Here is a 17,779-nt window from a genome sequence, read left to right on the forward strand (position 1 = left end):
CAGAGCCCGCCGCAAAGCGAGATGGTCTTGCTGCGGCGGTAGTGACCAGGTCGTATCCACTAGCAACGGCTCAACCTCTCTGACTGCTGAAGATAGGCGCGGTACAAGGGGGTAGACAGAAGCAAGGTCGGACGTAGCAGAAGGTCAGGGCAGGCAGCAAGAATCGTAGTCAATAAGGCAATAGCAGGAGGTCAAGTACACAGTATGGACAAACACAGTAACGCTTTCACTAGGCTCTAAGGCAACAAGATCCGGCAGGGGAGTGCAGGGGCAGTGATCAGATATAGTCTGGGAGCAGGTGGAAGCCAATTAAGCTAATTGGGCCAGGCACCAATCATTGGTGCACTGGCCCTTTAAGTCTCAGGGAGCTGGCGCGCGCGCGCCCTAGAGAGCGGAGCCGCGCGCGCCAGCACATGACAGCAGGGGACCGGGACGGGTAAGTGACCTGGGATGCGATTCGCGAGCGGGCGCGTCCCGCTGTGCGAATCGCATCCCCGACGGCCATGACAGTGCAGCGCTCCCGGTCAGCGGGACCGACCGGGGCGCTGCGGAGAGAGAGACGCCGTAAGCGCTCCGGGGAGGAGCGGGGACCCGGAGCGCTAGGCGTAACACTGATACTTCTGATTCCATCTCCAGGCGGTCCCGTTCTGCCACCATATGTTCTCCTCATGCTGATGCCAGCTCCAGGCTGTCTCATTCTGCCACCATATGTTCGTCTCATGCTTCCGCCACCTCCAGGCTGTGTCACTCAGCCACTATATGGTCTACTCTTGCTGCCGTCAACTCCAGACTGTGTCATTCAGCCACTATATGGTCTCCTCAAGATGCTGCTAACTACAGGCTGTGTCATTCAGCCACTATATGGTCTCCTCATGCTTCCACCACCTCCAGACTGTGTCACTGTACTGCCATGTGGTCTCCTCATGCTGCTGGTACATTAAATAAAACTTTTTAGGTTCATCTATTTGAAATCTTCAATTTAAATGTTAAAAAATATCTTTAATCTTTTCAATTGGGAGGCCCTATGGTCTCTTCAGGCGGTTTCCACCTCCAGGCTGTGTCATTCAGCCACTATATGGTCTCCTCATACTGATGCCACCTCCAGGCTCTTTCGTTGTGCAGCTCTGCGACAGTGATTCTAATAGCGACGCCTCTAATCTGCATGTCATACTGAATAACAGTATTATTTAACTAACCCAGCACACACCGTATGCGTGTTACAGCAAGGCAGAGTGTTCTACACCCATATTGAGGCTCTCTTTAGGCCAGAAATAGACGTTTTTAATACAGATTCACTGGACCGAACCATTTTTTTTTCAGAAAATTCGGCAAATCGGCCAATTCAATTTTTTCCAAAATGTGCTCATCTCTAGCTACTACTACTACATCCAGCAGACATCAGGCTGCTACTGCCACCTGTACAGAGCCTGGGCAAATGAGTGGTGCCCGCAGAGCTGCTACTGCCACCAACATGCTTACTGGCCGAAGACATGGCAGGTTTGCTCTTTCCCCTACCCCTTTCTCTGCCAACCAATACTTCAAGATACTTTCTTTTTTATTGAAAAAAATGTGGAGTTTATTTTGCTTTTGGGGTGCCAGTCACTCTCATTCTTTTAATGCATATTTATGTTAAACACAGGTATAAATCTTATCTGTTTGATTAAACCCAGAAAATACCTGCAACTTGGTCTTAGATGACTATTCCTCATACACGCTCAATGCTTTCAGTGCATATTTATGTTAAACATAGGTAGCTATATGTTTAATTATACCCATAAAATACAGGCAACTTGGGATAAAATGTGTATTTAACATTTACTTTCAATGTTTTTAATGCATATTTATGTTAAACACAGGTGGAAACACTATGGGGGATATTTATCAAAGCTGCCTATGTCCCGCATCAATATAGACCAAACTACAGAGTGTTTGGCTGGTCTATTGGGCGCTTAATTTATCAAAAGGCGCACGGCTCTTGATAAATTCTGTGCACAGACTTCGGGATCTATGCTTTAGACTATATTTAAACCTGCTCCAGTATGGTCTGACATTTCGGCGTACTCTCAGCCGAAGCGACTTGTCGATGAAAAGTCGCTTTTGATAAATTCAGCACCAATGCATTTTTCTGTCTAAAATAGACTAGAATGCATCATGTTCTAAAAATCCTCTAAGGCAAAAGTCACAGAAAAGTCGCACATATTTAGACTGCGACTTTCTGTGCGACAAATTTAGACAGGAAAAACCAGTCTAAATCCTTTGATAAATATCCTCTTATATGTCTGATTAAACCAAGAATATACAGGCAACTTGGCCTACAATGTTTATTCCACGTTCATTTTAACACTTTCCATGCATATTTATGTTAAACACAGATGGAAAAACTATGGGCCTCATGTACTAAGGCTTTTCCCGAGTACATTTAGTAGGGTGGTTTTCGTGTCGCATGTGTCGTGCGCCAGAACTACTGATAAAAGATTTAAAAAAAAACTCTACTAGCTCTTATCAGAAAACCCAAAAAGGGGCGTGGCCATTGGGGAAAAGGGGCACGTCTGTAGAAAAAAAAAAAACTCTTTAAAAAAAAAAAATACACTCAAGTGGACAGTCTTTAAATACGCCAGCCAAAGTGTCTCAGGTTGATACCATATTTTTTTTGCATTCCTCAAATTAGAGTTGAGTGCCATTTGGTGCAATTTTTGCCACGTTTATAGCCTTCTCCTTTTACCAAAGCCACACCACTTTACTCAGGGTCCATGCATCTTTTGCCAAACCTACCAGAAAAGTGTCTAAAAAGTGTCTAAAAAGTTTTCATTTTTGTTGAAATTGACCCAGAATTCAGCACATTTGCAGTAATAAAATTAGGCCAATGAGTCCATAAACCTCTTAAGGACCAAGCCCATTTTGGCCTGAAGGATCAGGCCAATTTTTGTTCTAAAAATCCTATTTGCACCTACAGACCCATAAATGGGCTTGTTTTTTTTTGCATCACCAATTATATTTTGCAATTACATCAATTATTTCATTACAAACTTAACAGTGAAACCCCCCAAAAAATGCTTTTGGGGTGAAATTGAAACTGCCATTTTATAACTTTTGGGGCTTCCGTTTCTACGCAGTTCACTTTTCAGTAAAATGACACCTTATCTTTATTCTGCAGGTCCATATGGTTACAAGGATACCCAATTTATGTATGTTTCATTTTATTTTACAAAAAAAAATATATAACTATGTGCACCAAAATTAGTATGCTTAAAATTGTCTTCTTCAGACCCCTATAACCCTTTTATTTTTCGCATACAGGGCTATATGAGGGATTATTATTTGTGCCGTGATCTGTTGTTGTTATCAGTACCATTTTTGTTTTAATGTGACTTTTTGATTGCTTTTTATTACGTTTTTATGGTATATGAAGGGACCAGAAATGCACAGTTTTGGACTTTGGTGTTTTTACCGTCAACCATGCAGTTTAACTAACCTTATATTTTAGTTCAGACATTTACACATGAAGCGGCACCACATATCATTATGTTTATTTTTGATTACATTATTTTATTTAAAAAATTAGAAATAAGGGGTGATTCAAACTTTTATTAGGGAAGGGGTTAATTTACTTTTACTTACTCTTCCCCCCCCCCACTTTTCCCTTTATTTTTCCTGTCCCCATATAGTGGGCTATGAAATGCAATTTTGCAATTGCTTACACTGTTCAATGCTGAGCGTTGGCTCAGTATTGATCAGTGTTATTGGTGCTCTGTTGCTCTAGACTGCAGAGCCTGAGAAGAGCTTCAGAGCCCTTCCGACATCCACTCAGCTGATTGGGACCTGCAATTTCACAATGGATGCCCTATCATCTCTGTTGAGCTAACCGGCATCTAGCTAACCCGAATTTAGACGCACAAATCAATTTTGATCGTGGCGTCTAAAGGGTTACTGTTGGGCAACGGCCCGATTGGCAATGTCAGGCATTGTCTGTCAGTCCTGGTTGTCAATAGCAACGGGACCCACCGGGTATGAAGCGTGCTGAGCTTGTGAGCACGCTTCAAACCTCGGTAACATGACCAGGGTATACAGGTACGCCCTTGGTCCTTAACAGGTTGATAAAGATTATTTACAAGTTTGCCTTATTTTAGATTCATTAAAAAAAATTTTTGGCAAAATCCAGCCTATACTATGATGTGCCTGTAGCCTACCAAAACATATTAATTTCTGAAGTTTACTGATACTATCAATGGGCACTGTCAAAAACAAAAACTTTTTATATGTTGTTAGTGATGAAAATTGAAGACTTTTTTAAAATATTTTTTTATATTTCATAAAGAAAATGGCTCCTGAAAATCCCACCACTATGGGTCCCCATACATACTGGGACTAACCAGCCCAGTAGCAGCATCAGGCTTGTTCATGAGTCATGGACAAGAGATGACTCATGGACAAGGCTGCAGGAGCAGGTGCACCAATCACATCCCACCACCACAAGGAGGCACACACCCTCCCACCACACACCAATCACATCCCACCACCACAAGGGAGGGACACACCCCCTTCCCCTGAGAGGATTTCTAACACTGTGAGCTGATTAAAATAGGGATTTTTATAATAAATATAGGTGATAGAGGCATAAAAATTAGATGTACATGTTCAGGATTAGTAACATATTGAGTAACATACTATTTTTTTTGTGGTGGGATCTAACAGGTATGCTTTAAAAAATGAAACAAAGTCATATGATAATTACACAGAGGGTGTTTAATGATACACACATCAGAAGACTGCAAAGCATGCTTAAAGTTGACTATTTCCACTGGGTAAGCCTAGTTTTGTCAAATCTATGGAGATACCCTTACGGGACACTGTCACCCAAAATTACATATAAATCATAAGTAGAGACAAATACGAGTAGATATGGTATTAGTATCTTTTGGCTAAAACTTAACATAAACATCAGTGTGTGCATGATAAAATTCAGCGTGTCTGTTTGTAAAGTTGCAGATTTAATAACTATTTCTTACAAACAGTAACCTGTCTCTTTTCTTGGTGCTGGGGATGTTTTTATTACTACTTACAAGTTGATTGCAAGATATAATGAGACACCGGATCCAAGAATGAGACATTGGACTTACTATACTAGAAAAATACAAATGATGCTAATAGATATTGCAATAATAAAGCATAGTAACACTACTCATTGAGTTACTGGGATTTAAAATGTGATCCTGGCTATACCAGAAATGTACAATACTGGAGTGTACTCTCTAAATGGTAAATAGTAGAAAACGTGTTGATACATGCTGCGCATCCTCCTTGACAATATGAATCATCCTGTTTTTCTCTCACATTTTACAATTTGCAGTTGCAGACATTGACAAGTTATGTGACTATTTACAAAAGTCACATCATATGATTACATTGCCACATTCCCAAAAAGGAAAGAAACCTAAAAAAAATATCAATTCTTTTTCGTTGTATGCAGAAAGGAATTTTCAATTTTATTTCAATGTACTGACAGTAATTATAGTGAAGAACAAATGCACTGACGTTTAGACATGTTAGGCTGGGAACATATTTTTTTTATATTATAGAAAAAAATTTAAAAGGGGTTATGCAGGAATAAAAGACAGAGCTAAGTCAAAACCAGCACCACCCCTGTCCACAGGTTGTGTGTGGTATTACAACTTGGCTCCATTTGCTTTGATGGAACTGAGCTGCAATACCACACACAACCTGAGGACAGGTGCAGCGCTGCGTTGGGATGAAAACGGCTCTGTTTCTCTAATCCTGAATAACCCCTTCAAAGCGAGTTTTTTCACATAGGATGTAATATTCAAGATTTATGGTAAAGACATGTACTGCAGTGACAAGCAGTGTGATTCTCAATCCTCACATTATCCATTATTGTAACCTGAAAATGAAGGGGAAAAAGTGTTAGAAAACAAGAAAACACTGTAAATGGTCACCACTGACTGAAAACATTTATCATAAAAAGTATTTCAGCCTTTAATACTGTTAAATAATTATAGCTTTTTTCATTACTTTCTCTGAGGTTATGTCCAGGAGTTGAGTGCTGTAATATGATATATATCAGAGGGTTGTTGCTAGTAGTGTGTATTCTGGGCAGAGACTGGCTGCAAGTGGTGTGCATGAGGGTCTGCATATGTTTGTAAGTGGCATAGGATGTGTGTGCCGGGGCTGCCGGATTAAAAATAAAAACATTAACTTACCATCCTCCACTCCCCCGATGCATCCGATATTGTTGTCCTGTCCTCCAGCCCCGGTCCCTCTTCCAGCTTTTGATGCTGGCCAGCTTATTGCCAGCTGCAGTGTTGTCCTGCCTCGGCCAGTGATAGGAGGATCGGCAGCGACATGTACAAGGTTTGGGCTCGTCCTCTTTCCTGGTGCCTTGGCTTGTTATATGACACTGCAGCTCAGCCTATCACCAACCGAGGTGGGACATCACTGCAGCCGGCAATAAGCTGGGATGCTGAGTTACGGGTCAGGCACTAAAAGCCAGAAGACATCCGGGATATTGCTATTGGTGGCATCAGGGGAGCGCCGGAAGGAAAGGCAATGTTTATTATTTTTAATCCAGCAGCTGGGGCATGACAGATAGAAAAACGTTTTAATTGGAGTTCTCCTTTAAATAAATAAATGCACTTTTGTAGAAGGAATTATATTATAGAAGGAGTGTCGTATTGGTAGTTCAAGATTTAGGGTGTAGTGATTTCTGACAGCCTCAGAGTCAACAGTGCAGCCAGGCAGTAGGAAAAGCAAATGAAATGCTTGGCTATATAGCTAAAGGTATAACCGGTTAGACGAAATAGCTCATCTGGAATACTATGTCCAGTTCTGGAGACCTCACTCACAAAAAGATATTGATAAAATAAAACAGGTTCAAAGAATGGCTACAAAAATGGTGGAATGTTTTCAGGAAAGACTTAAAGGGTACTCCGGCCCTAAGAGATCTTATCCCCTATCCTATCCCGCCGCTGGGGACACCCGCAATCTTGTATTCTCCACCCACTTGTTTGAGCTGCACACTGCGGTGCCAGCTCACAAACAGCCGGGTGGCGATCACGGGGCCGAAGTATCATGACGTCACAACTCCGCCCCCGTGTGAAGTCACCCCCCCGCCCCCGCTATGCAAGTCTATAGACATAGCGAGGCGGGGGGTGACGTCACGGGGCAGAGTTGTAACTTCAAGATACTCCGGCCCCGTGGTCGCCATCCGGCTGTTTGTGAGCTGGCACCACGGCATGCAGCTCAAACAGGTGGGTGGCGAATACAAGATTGCGGGGGTCCCCAGTGGCAGGACCACTGCAGGGAGACATCTTATCCCCTATTCTTTTGGATAGGGGATAAGATGTCTCAGGGCTGGAGCGCCCCTTTAAAAGTTCAGGAGGGAAATGTTTTTATTAAGAAACTCAAAATTCAAGATTAAGAACATATTAGTTTACTGACAATGTAGTACGGGGGCTGGACAAAAAACACCCTTTTTTAACATAGTTAAGTTAATCTCTTCCTGACACACCTGCCTTCACTGGTAATGCCCCCTATTTTTCTCAGCCACATAGCTTATATCGCTGTTAAAGGGGTTCTCCGGTGCTTAAACATCTTATCCCCTATCCAAAGGATAGGGGATACGATGCCTGATCGCAGGAGTCCCGCGGCACCCCGTTTATAATCAGTTCCCGGAGCGTGTTCGCTCCGGGTCTGATTACGGGCGACTACAGGGCGGGCGGCGTGACGTCACGCCTGCGCCCCTGTGCGACGTCACGCTCCGCCCCTCAATGCAAGCCTACAGGAGGGGGCGTGATAGCTATCGCGCCCCTCCCATTGGCTTGCATTGCGGGGCGGAGCGTGATGTCACACGCCGGCGCCCTGTAGTCGCCCGTAATCAGACCCGGAGCAGAACACTTCGGGGACTGAATATAAATGGGGTGCCGCGTGCATGATCACGGGCGTCCCCAGCTGCGGGACTCCCGCGATCAGACATCTTATCCCCTATGATTTGGATAGGGGATAAGATGTTTAAGCACCAGAGAACCCCTTTAATAAACTTTATTATTTGCTGTTCTATAAATCTGTTATTTGTCTTAGGGGCATGATATGTCAGACCTGAGTTCCAAAGGGAAATGATTGTTAGCGCATGCCTGGTAGGGGCACCTGTGACCAAAGTTGCTGAGTTGATGGGTATGTCAAGGTATACTGTTTACTTGATCCTATCTCAGTATGTAAACACCAGCAAAATATTTGCAGACAGAAGTAGCTGAAGCTAGAAGTATCTACAGTTCAATAAACTGACTGGCTGTTCACTTGTTCCCCTTGAGGTTGTAGCAAAATAAGCAATGTAATTTACTTTACCTCTGAGTGGTTTTATAGATCGGACATGGCTATGGCTGTACATGTAGCACCAAAGTGCATAGGGACTAGCAGCTATGATGTCTCCTTATGTACAGCACACACACAAAAGATTGTGCTGCCTTATCTCTCAGCACCGCCTCTGAAGCAGTATCCCAGCATGGAGGACATTATACAGTAGAAATGAGCAGTGTAGCTGTTAGTCTAGCACTGATTTGAGACTAACATTTTACTAGATTCTGCAGTGTCTCTTTATATTACAGACTTCTTTGAACAACATGTAACTTGAACTCTCAACAAATTAATAATCCATCTTGTTTTTCAGGACGAATTTTAATAGTGAATTTAAAGTGAATGATCAATGTAGGAGAGAGGGGAAGGAGATAATGTGTCTTATAATTGGAGAAAGAAATATTTTTCTGTAATTTTATATATTACAAATTGTCTTATATTTACTGGTATTATTGCTTTATTCAAAAGTATGTGAAAAAAATGCGTTGATTAATTTCCTAAAGGGGTTATCCAGGGTTAGAAAACAAAGCAGATATTTTCCAAAAACAGCACCACACCTGTCTGTAGGTTGTGTGGGGTATTTCCGCTCATTTCTATGAAAAAGAATGGAGCCAGTTTGTTGAACTAGTTCTGTCCGAACTTGTAGTGTGAAAAAAAATGTCTAAGAGCCCTAAAAGCCCTGTATAACATTGTTGGGTTACCTAGGATCTATGTAGTTCTGCTGTTTTTAAGACAAAGTTTATTTCCAAGTTATGCCAACATGTATGGCTATGTAAATGGATGGTTCGCAGTGGTAACTAACAGGTTGAATAAAAAACACCTGCACTAGCAGATTTTTTAAAGCTTTTTAAAATGAATATCCAAAAATGATCCCTTTTTGGTAGCAGATGCATGCCAGTATTTACATGCACAAAAATGACTCAAAATACTCTATGCACTGCTTTTAAAAACAGATTTTGAACAGAACAGATGCAGAACACTCTTTGTTGCTTTACTTCAATTATTATATGTGTGTGGCCCTATCTGTGTTGTATATTGTTTAGTGTCCCTCACACCTGCTATCTCTAAAATGACTGCTGATTTTTTTCAGTGCCTGTGACATAACCCATACACTGCCTCCTGATTGGTTAGGGGAGCTGTTTAAAAAGGTATTATCGGCTATTCTGAAGTCATGTGATCCTTCCTCCTTCTCCATTCTACCATGTGGCGGATGTTATTTAGTAGGTTCTACTGATCCGAATGGCCCGAAGTTCAGTCCTAGCTGAAACAAACCTAAAAGAGGTACTTCGACCCTAAGACATCTTACCCCACTATATGACCATAGGCTTGTATTGAGGGGGCGGGCCATGATGTCACAAGGGGGCGGAGTCATTACATCATGATACTCCAGCCCCGTGGTTGTGAGGCTTCAGACACGGAGCGGTCATCACTTCGTGCAGTTGAGACAGGTGGGTGCTGTATTCATCTGTGGGTTCATCTCTAATCCAGAGGACAGGTGTGGTGAAGTTAATGGACAAAATTAGCCATGCTTTTCCATTCCTGGATATCCCCTTTCATACAGGATGGATGTAACCCTCTTGAAAACTTCAGAATTGAAATGAATTAAAATTGTGGGGTTTTAAAGTTGGAATTACAGCCATTTTTTTTTTTCAACAATTTTGTGCACTGATGGCAGTTTTTTCATAGACTTTAACAGAACACATTATTAGATAAAAAATAAACAACCAATTTATATTCCTATTTTATGGCCATAACAGTATCTAAATTGAAAATAATGGACCATTTCTCTTGATAAGTTGACTGACAACTATGTAGTCACAATTACAGTGGTCCCTCAAGTTACAATATTAATTGGTTCCAGGACGGCCATTGTATGTTGAAACCATTGTATGTTGAGACCATAACTCTATGGAAACCTGGTAATTGGTTCAGAAGCCACCAAAATGTCATCCAAAAATAGAAAAAAGTGAGGATTAAATAGAAATAAGTAGTTAACTAATATAGATAAAGCAAATCCTTACATATAAAGTAAGAAAGATCTACTGGAAGCTGTAAATTACTGTCTATGTCAGTGTTTCCCATCCAGGGTGCCTCCAGCTCTTGCAAAACTACAACTCCCAGCATGCCTGGACAGAACATGTAATACCTCCCTGTACTGTAGAGAGACGCTACCAGACAGTCAGTGCATGCACTTCAGTAGTACAGGTGTAAATGTCCATTCTAATTGGTCAGTTCTTCCGGCCATTGACATGTTTCGCAGATCTGGACTGTCTGTACATTGTATGTTAAGTCTGGTTTCAAGTTACAATGGTCTAGAAAAGACCATTATATGTTGAAACTATTGTATGTTGAGGCCATTGTAAGTTGAGGGATCACTGTACATATTTGTCTCATATTTACTAAATACTTTTAACTACCTTGCTATCTAGTAATCCAGGATTGGGATCTGACAAAGCGCAAGTCTACCACTTACCCTGACTTGTGTTTTTGCCACACAACATTTAGCTTCAGATGTGATGTTCTTTGGCACCAGCATTGTCTTCTTTGATCTCATCGGGGTAGGGTAAGCCCTGGAGAAGCAGCACCCACTGCACTGAAATATTGGACCTTTTCCCACCTTTGAAAAATGTATGTTTTCCCTCAATCTGCATTCTGGACAGCCTGGCACAGAGCAATAAACAATTGTGTTATAGGCAGAAGAAAAGTCAGCTTTTATTATTCATATTACAAAACAGTAGGGGTGGTGTATAAATTACATCCTAGGGATGAAAACTGTCACTAATTTGAGTCATGAGCCTCAGAATATCTAACAATTCATGAAAAATGTCTTTTACACTGTCATAAAATACTTGCTTCTAGCAGCTTGCCATATTCTGGAAAATGTATGAAATACATTTTGAACTTTTAAGACACTGTATGTCTTGAATAATGATTTATGTTACATTTTTAGCTTGCTCCAGGATACACACAGAAGAAATGTGACTATGGATCCTCTGGTTTCTTTGTTTCTTTTACTAATTTTTATATAGATAATTTCTCTACACTACTACTAATGGAAAGTGAGTCTGCTTGCCCTTCACCCTACATAACAGGAACTTAGCCTTCATTTTAGTTGATACATTATTAGTTTTGTTTTTTACCTGTTGGGGACACAGGACGTCCGGTACTTGGCGCACCAGGACATACATGTACATCCTGAGTCCCGCCCTGGCTATGAAGTGAGAGCAGGAGCTGCACTTCATAGACCGTGGGTCCCATCTGGTATCATAAGATGTTGTGATCAATACTGACAATGGCATCTGAAGTATACGGGGGGGGGGGGGGGGCTACAGACACTCATTGGACTACCCACGGTGCAATTTCAGGGGTTCGATGAGTAAAGATGGCCACCGAAGCTCCTCTCACCTGCTCCCGGCTGTCTGCTGCGATCTTCTACTATGGTCTGTCAGACCAGAGAAGCAGATTGCAGATAATACTGATCCGTATTTGCAATTAAAAGATTGCAATAAATAGTCTCCTGTAACAAATTTGGTATCATAACGTGCAGAAATGTCCGATCTATAAAAATATGTTAATTATCCTGTAAGCCATATATTCGCAAAAGTGAAAATACAGATCATGAGCCCTCATACAGCATCATATTCTGAAAAATGTGAAAGTTACAGGAGTCAGAATACAACAATTTTAAACATACTTCTTTTGGGATATATTAAAAGAAGTACAATAATAGAAAAGCATGTAACCATGGGTATTTTATTCGGATTGACCCACAGAATAAAGAAAAAGACAGTGCTACCATAAAATGCACTGCGTAAATACAAAAAAAACCAAAGTTGCAAAATTGCGGTTTTCTTATCAATTTCCCACTATATATAATATTTTATTGATTGTGTTATACATTTTATGGAAAAATGAAAGATGTCAATACAAAGTACAACTAGTCGAATAAAAAACAAGCCTTCATATAGGTCTGTGGATGGAATAATAAAAGAGTTATGTCTCTTAGAAGGTGAGGAGGAAAAAACAAAAAACACAAAAAATTTAAATGTTCTCAAGACCAAAATGGGCTGTGTCCTTAAAGGGTTACTCCGCTCCCCAGCGTCTGGAACATTGAGTTCCTGAACGCTGTGTGCGGGCTTCCGTGTTCACGCCCGCCCCCTCGTGACGTCACACCCCTTCATGTGACGTCACGTCCCACCCCCTCAATGCAAGTCTATGGGAGGGGGCGTGACGGCCGTCGCAGGCCGTGACGTCACGAGGGGGCTGCCGTGATGTCACGAGAGGGCGGGCGTGAACACGTAGCCCACACACAGCGTTCAGGAGCTCAATGTTCCAGACGCTGGGGAGCGGAGTAACCCTTTAAGGACACAGCCCATTTTGGTCTTGAGAACATTTAAATTTTTTGTGTTTTTTGTTTTTTCCTCCTCACCTTCTAAGAGACATAACTCTTTTATTAACTCTTTTAACTGAATTGTTTGATTTTCGATATAGCATGTAAAGTGCATAAGACCAGTAATTCTATATCATCTAAAGAAATCTGGAGCAAATACATATAATGCTATGGGGGATACATGGTTATTTTATTTTACTATTAGGAAACAGAATTCTGACAAGACAGACTCAGGTACACTGTGTATTATTGATCTGTCAGATAAAAATATGTTATTTTCTTATAATGGCGATATGACCTTTGTATAGTTTAAATTATATTAAAACTCAAGATTTGCCAAAGAAAGCAAGAACTAGGTAGCCAAGCTGACATTTTCATTTCTTCAGAAAATTGGGGGGTGGGATATCTGTCGGGATACATGGATATGTCATTAACTATAAAGGTTGTCGTTAGCAGACATTAGTACCTGGAGCCAGTGGATTCTCGTCCGGAAAGGAATGAATGACATGCATGCAGACCGAGAAAAACACCAGGGCAACTGCTATGTACTTTCCATAACAAACCATAGTGTTCCTTCAATAAAAATAGACAATTTATTAGTTTCATATTATACACATATTAAGACATGCCTATCATAGAGACAGCTGACCTTTACTCATGCAAAGAATCTGAAAGAAGGTTGTGAGAATGTGGGAGGGTGGTGATCCAGCACATGGAGCTCGAGCACATTTAGATTTTTGCAATATGGCTCCCTTCTCTTAATACATAATTGTCTTACATTATTAATATACATGTGAAACATAGACCTGTTGATTTATAATACATAGTTTTAAATAAGAAATAATGTTGCAATGAATATTACTTTAACCCTGACTCTTCCTCACTACTGATCCATGAAGGAGCTTAGTTGTTCAACCTCATAATTCTGTGAGATCATACCCCATGGACACATATTTCATAGCATATTTTTTCCATTATTGATACATGCTGCAAAATATAGTTTCGGTATGAACTAATGGAAAAATATGCTATGTGCATATACCTCTTAAAGGAATACTCCAGTACAGGAACACTTATCCCCTATTCAAAGGATAGAGGAAAAGTGTCTGATCTCGGGGGGTCCAACTGCTGAGAACCCCCACTATCTCCTGGCACTCTGGCTCTCCCCAGGAAGAGAGTGTTTCGACCCCTGCACGAAGTGTCAGCAGACACACCCCTCCATGTATCTAAGGGAGAGTTGGAGATACCTGACCGCTGTATCTCTGGCAATCCCATAGAAATACATGGAGGAGGAGTATAACTCGGGGTTCAAACGCCCCATTGCTGGGAACTGCCGGGGGTTCTGTGCAGGAGATTGCAGGGGGTCCCCAATGGTTGGACCCCCCCCCCCCAATCAGACACTTATCCCCTATTTGGATAGGGGATAAGTGTTCCTGCACCGGAGTACTCCTTTAATGGGTTTTGCACAACTCTAAGGCCACTTTAAGATGCCAATATTTTAGTCAGCATTTTGCATTAGTATCTGTAATGAAACATAAAGAGGGAAACATATAACGGAGAAAGTTGCATGTTTTGGATCTACTTCTAGTTTTTGGATGTAAATATTGACACAAAATATTATTCAAAAGACAGCTGTGTGACAACATGGTAGCTGTCTGCTGACATAGTACTCTGAGTATACTGAACTAAATATTATGTGATGCTATACAAATAAATGGTTTTCTTTATCATCTTCTTCTCTTATAATAGAAAATGTTTTTTTTCCCTTATTTTTTAAAGGGTTATTCCAGGATTTTGTTTTATTTGACTATGCTACAGGGGCTGTAAAGTTAGTGTAGTTCATAATATAGTGTCTTTACCTGTGTGTGACAGTTTTCTCTCAATTCTTATGTGATTTTAACCCCACTATTTATTTTTAACAGCATACAAAATGACTGTTGTCTCAGATTTTTCCCAGGGTGCAATGTGGCCAAGACCTGCTTCACTAGTCAGCTGATGACAGGGAGCCTGTCTGCTTCAATGGGTGGAGGGATCAATCTGCAACTAATCCAACAGCTGTAGGCACCCTGATTGAAAACCACAGGTCTTTTGATGAATGCAGCTCATTTATGTTTCAATGGGTGGGGTGGCTGATGTGTGGGAGGGAGGAAAATGGAATTGTGGGATTTTTAGTAAAAAAAAAGAAAATTCAAACAGGAAATACCAGTTCACAAAAAGCTAGCCACAGTATAATGGTAATCTCACAACATAGCCATTTAGCCCGAAAAAAAGTGCAGATCCTTCCTAAGCATGTCCATTACTGTCTGCCAGGTACGTACTAAAATCATCTTATGGTGGATAACCCCTTTAAATGTCTATACTATTCTTTTATTTTGCTTGACTGTAACCCAGATATTTGCACCCTGTATTATATCTATGTGGTACAGCAATGAATAATTTGCATTATTCTGTTCTTAAAAGCTGTTCTTAAACTTTTTTCCCCCATTGCATTTGTTTAGAATATCTTTTTGAAAACTAATGCCATATAATTATGTATTTTAAGGATAACTGTAGCGTAGGCTGTTATAGGCAGAATAGACTAACAGATTACAAAGGTCTTTCATCTTTGTGCTTTAAAAATCTGCTAAGAACTATCAATAGTTCAAATAATTTTAGCAGCTCAGATTCATCACTGAGAGATTCATGTCAGTGACAGTAATGTTGAAATTCAACATTAGTGTTATTATTATTTTATTTTATAAGCAAGCCATTAAAGAAGGGAATGACTGCCACCCAGTGGCAGATCAGTAGTTTGGTCCTTGTGATTATCATTATTAGGCTTTTAAAGGAATTCTTAGAGGGAGTTCAGATTTGGGTGCATTCTGACCTCTTCATCCTTAGCAAATTGCAGTACAATGCATTTGGATGGGGATTAAAAACAAATGATATACACATGTAATGGAAAAAATTTGTACAAAAAGCACGTTGAGATGCTGCAGATTTTTACTACCGCTTTAGTTTATAGGAGCAAATCCACAGCACGATCCACACGTAACATATGTAGATTTTGCAGCAGAAAGTTGTCCAGCCTTACAGAGTATGCACCCAGCACATTCAAAAGCTGTCATACAAAAACTTTTTTAACTATTACATTTTTTTTTCTTCAAACCCAGATTCTTAAAAAGAAAAGTATTATAAAAGAAAGATGCAAACTTTCCTTCTCTTGGCGCCACAGATGTGTGACCTCTGCCAGAACATATACCTAGCAAGTATGGCTTTTCTGAGTGAGCATGAGCTTCTTATTTTGACATCTTTAAAGGCCATTTTAATGTCAATATATCGGACAAATGAACAAAAGTCGGATCTTTGGTGTGGCCAATAAACTCATTGTTATCGATCACATTGCCCTGTGTAAACAGGTGATGTACGCGAGATAATAATGAATTTGAAGAGCCACAAGAACGATCCAGCAATCTTTAATGACGCCTTCTACATGTGCCAATCACCAAGAGTGGTACTCATTTCCCCCAGATAGTCAGTCCATGTAAAAGGGTCCTAACCCTCTCAAGTTAACCCATGGCCTTCTGGAAAAATGGACAACAGGTTAATGATCATTTTCTTCACAAAGCCTTTACGGCTGTGAATGGAGATCATAAATCTCTTTAAAATAGGCCTACATGTCCCACACTGTGGTTATGGTATATAATGCAGGTGCACGTGTTGTCTGGGCTTGTGATTTTGGGGGAACCCAGAGTGCCAGTGCTCTTTGTGGTGCCCAATGATGGGCAGTGTGATTGAATAGTATGGCTGTCATTAATAGCATGGTGCACTATAAGCTATCATGTAACTGGCACCCTTCTTATGTCTTTTCTATGTCCAATTACAATACTAAGCAGATCCATGGGTTGCAATCTTGCATATTTTGGCCATAATATCAAATAACACATTATGTTTATGCTGTCTAGTATTCCTTTAAGGATGTGGTCTAGCCTTGTGCTGCTGGGGGAGCCTGGGGTGCCAGTGCTTTGTGGGATTCACATATAGGATGCTAGGCAGCCCCCCTGATCAAATAGTATGAAAGTAAGAATAGGCTGTGAGCCAGCATGGTGCACTACACATTGTCATGTAACTAGCACCCTTTATATGCCTTTAGCTATACTCAAGTATAATACTAAGCAGCTATCACTCTCCCTCCCCTCATGAATAGTAGGCATGTGGTTAGTTGTTCATCAGTATTTTGCACCCGTGCTACCTCCCTTATTTTGTATTATGGCTGATCTGCATCATGGTGGGAATAGGTTTTGAACCTGTCCTCACAACCAGTCTTTAGTTATTATGGCCTCTTTTCTGTGAGCTTAAGTATTTTTATGCAGTTTTCTGTGATTGTTTTTGTAATGTTAGAGTAAAGACTCGTAAGAGACTAAAGACCCTTGATGTGGGCTGCAAGCTTGTGTATGTTTCGCCACAATATCAGCTAAAACCTCATGTTTGATATGTCTGTCTAGTATTTTTTTAACATGTAAGTTCAGCCTTAATGAGTTAGAAATGTATGTGTATGCAATATATCATTCATCTGTATATAAGGTTAGAAAATGTTCTTGTACCTGTATCCTCTGGGGTAGAGATACTGTGAGCCTGTAGTCAAATTTTCTTTCACTGTCAGAATGAACTTCTCTTGTAGTTACTGACCACTTTATCCTGCTCCCCCCTTTTATATCAGTCCGCTTCTATAACACTAGATATTCTAGGTAAGCCTGGGATCAACTCCCCGTCTGTTGGCTGCTGAGTAGCTTTTGATTTAATTACTTTTATATCCACTTAATCACTTTGTATTTTTAACATCCATATTAAAGTAACTTCCTATCGCACTACCGGTGTCAGGTTTTTATCAAGATGTACAATCATTGAATTAATCTGAATCATCGGCTTGCATCATGTCCTTCCTGAAATGTGTTACCCGTGGCAGGTTTAGGAGATAAAGTTTATAACTGTTCTAAAATTGTTATATAAACAAATAGTATAAGATTCTCCCTATACTGGTATCAT

The 17,779-nt window shown here is 40.7% G+C and overlaps 1 protein-coding gene across 2 annotated transcripts in view; it reads right to left on the bottom strand.

Annotated features, from left to right (window-relative positions):
* Positions 1-4,730: 4,730 nt before the first annotated feature.
* CGA (glycoprotein hormones, alpha polypeptide) overlaps positions 4,731-17,779 on the bottom strand; it is a 36,213-nt gene continuing 23,164 nt past the window's right edge. Inside the window, exons 1-4 of one of the 2 annotated variants that reach the window (XM_056566041.1) lie at positions 17,338-17,414; positions 13,221-13,327; positions 10,838-11,025; positions 4,731-5,896 (exon numbers count right to left, since the gene is read on the bottom strand). In XM_056566041.1, the coding sequence (XP_056422016.1) occupies positions 5,819-5,896; positions 10,838-11,025; positions 13,221-13,320 (366 nt within the window). In that variant the 5' untranslated portion in view covers positions 13,321-13,327; positions 17,338-17,414 and the 3' untranslated portion in view covers positions 4,731-5,818. Of the gene's footprint in view, positions 5,897-10,837; positions 11,026-13,220; positions 13,328-17,337; positions 17,415-17,779 lie in introns of those variants that run through there. The other variant, XM_056566042.1, reaches the window with a different exon arrangement.

This window comes from Hyla sarda, chromosome 3, assembly GCF_029499605.1.
Source record: "Hyla sarda isolate aHylSar1 chromosome 3, aHylSar1.hap1, whole genome shotgun sequence".
NCBI lineage: Eukaryota > Metazoa > Chordata > Amphibia > Anura > Hylidae > Hyla > Hyla sarda.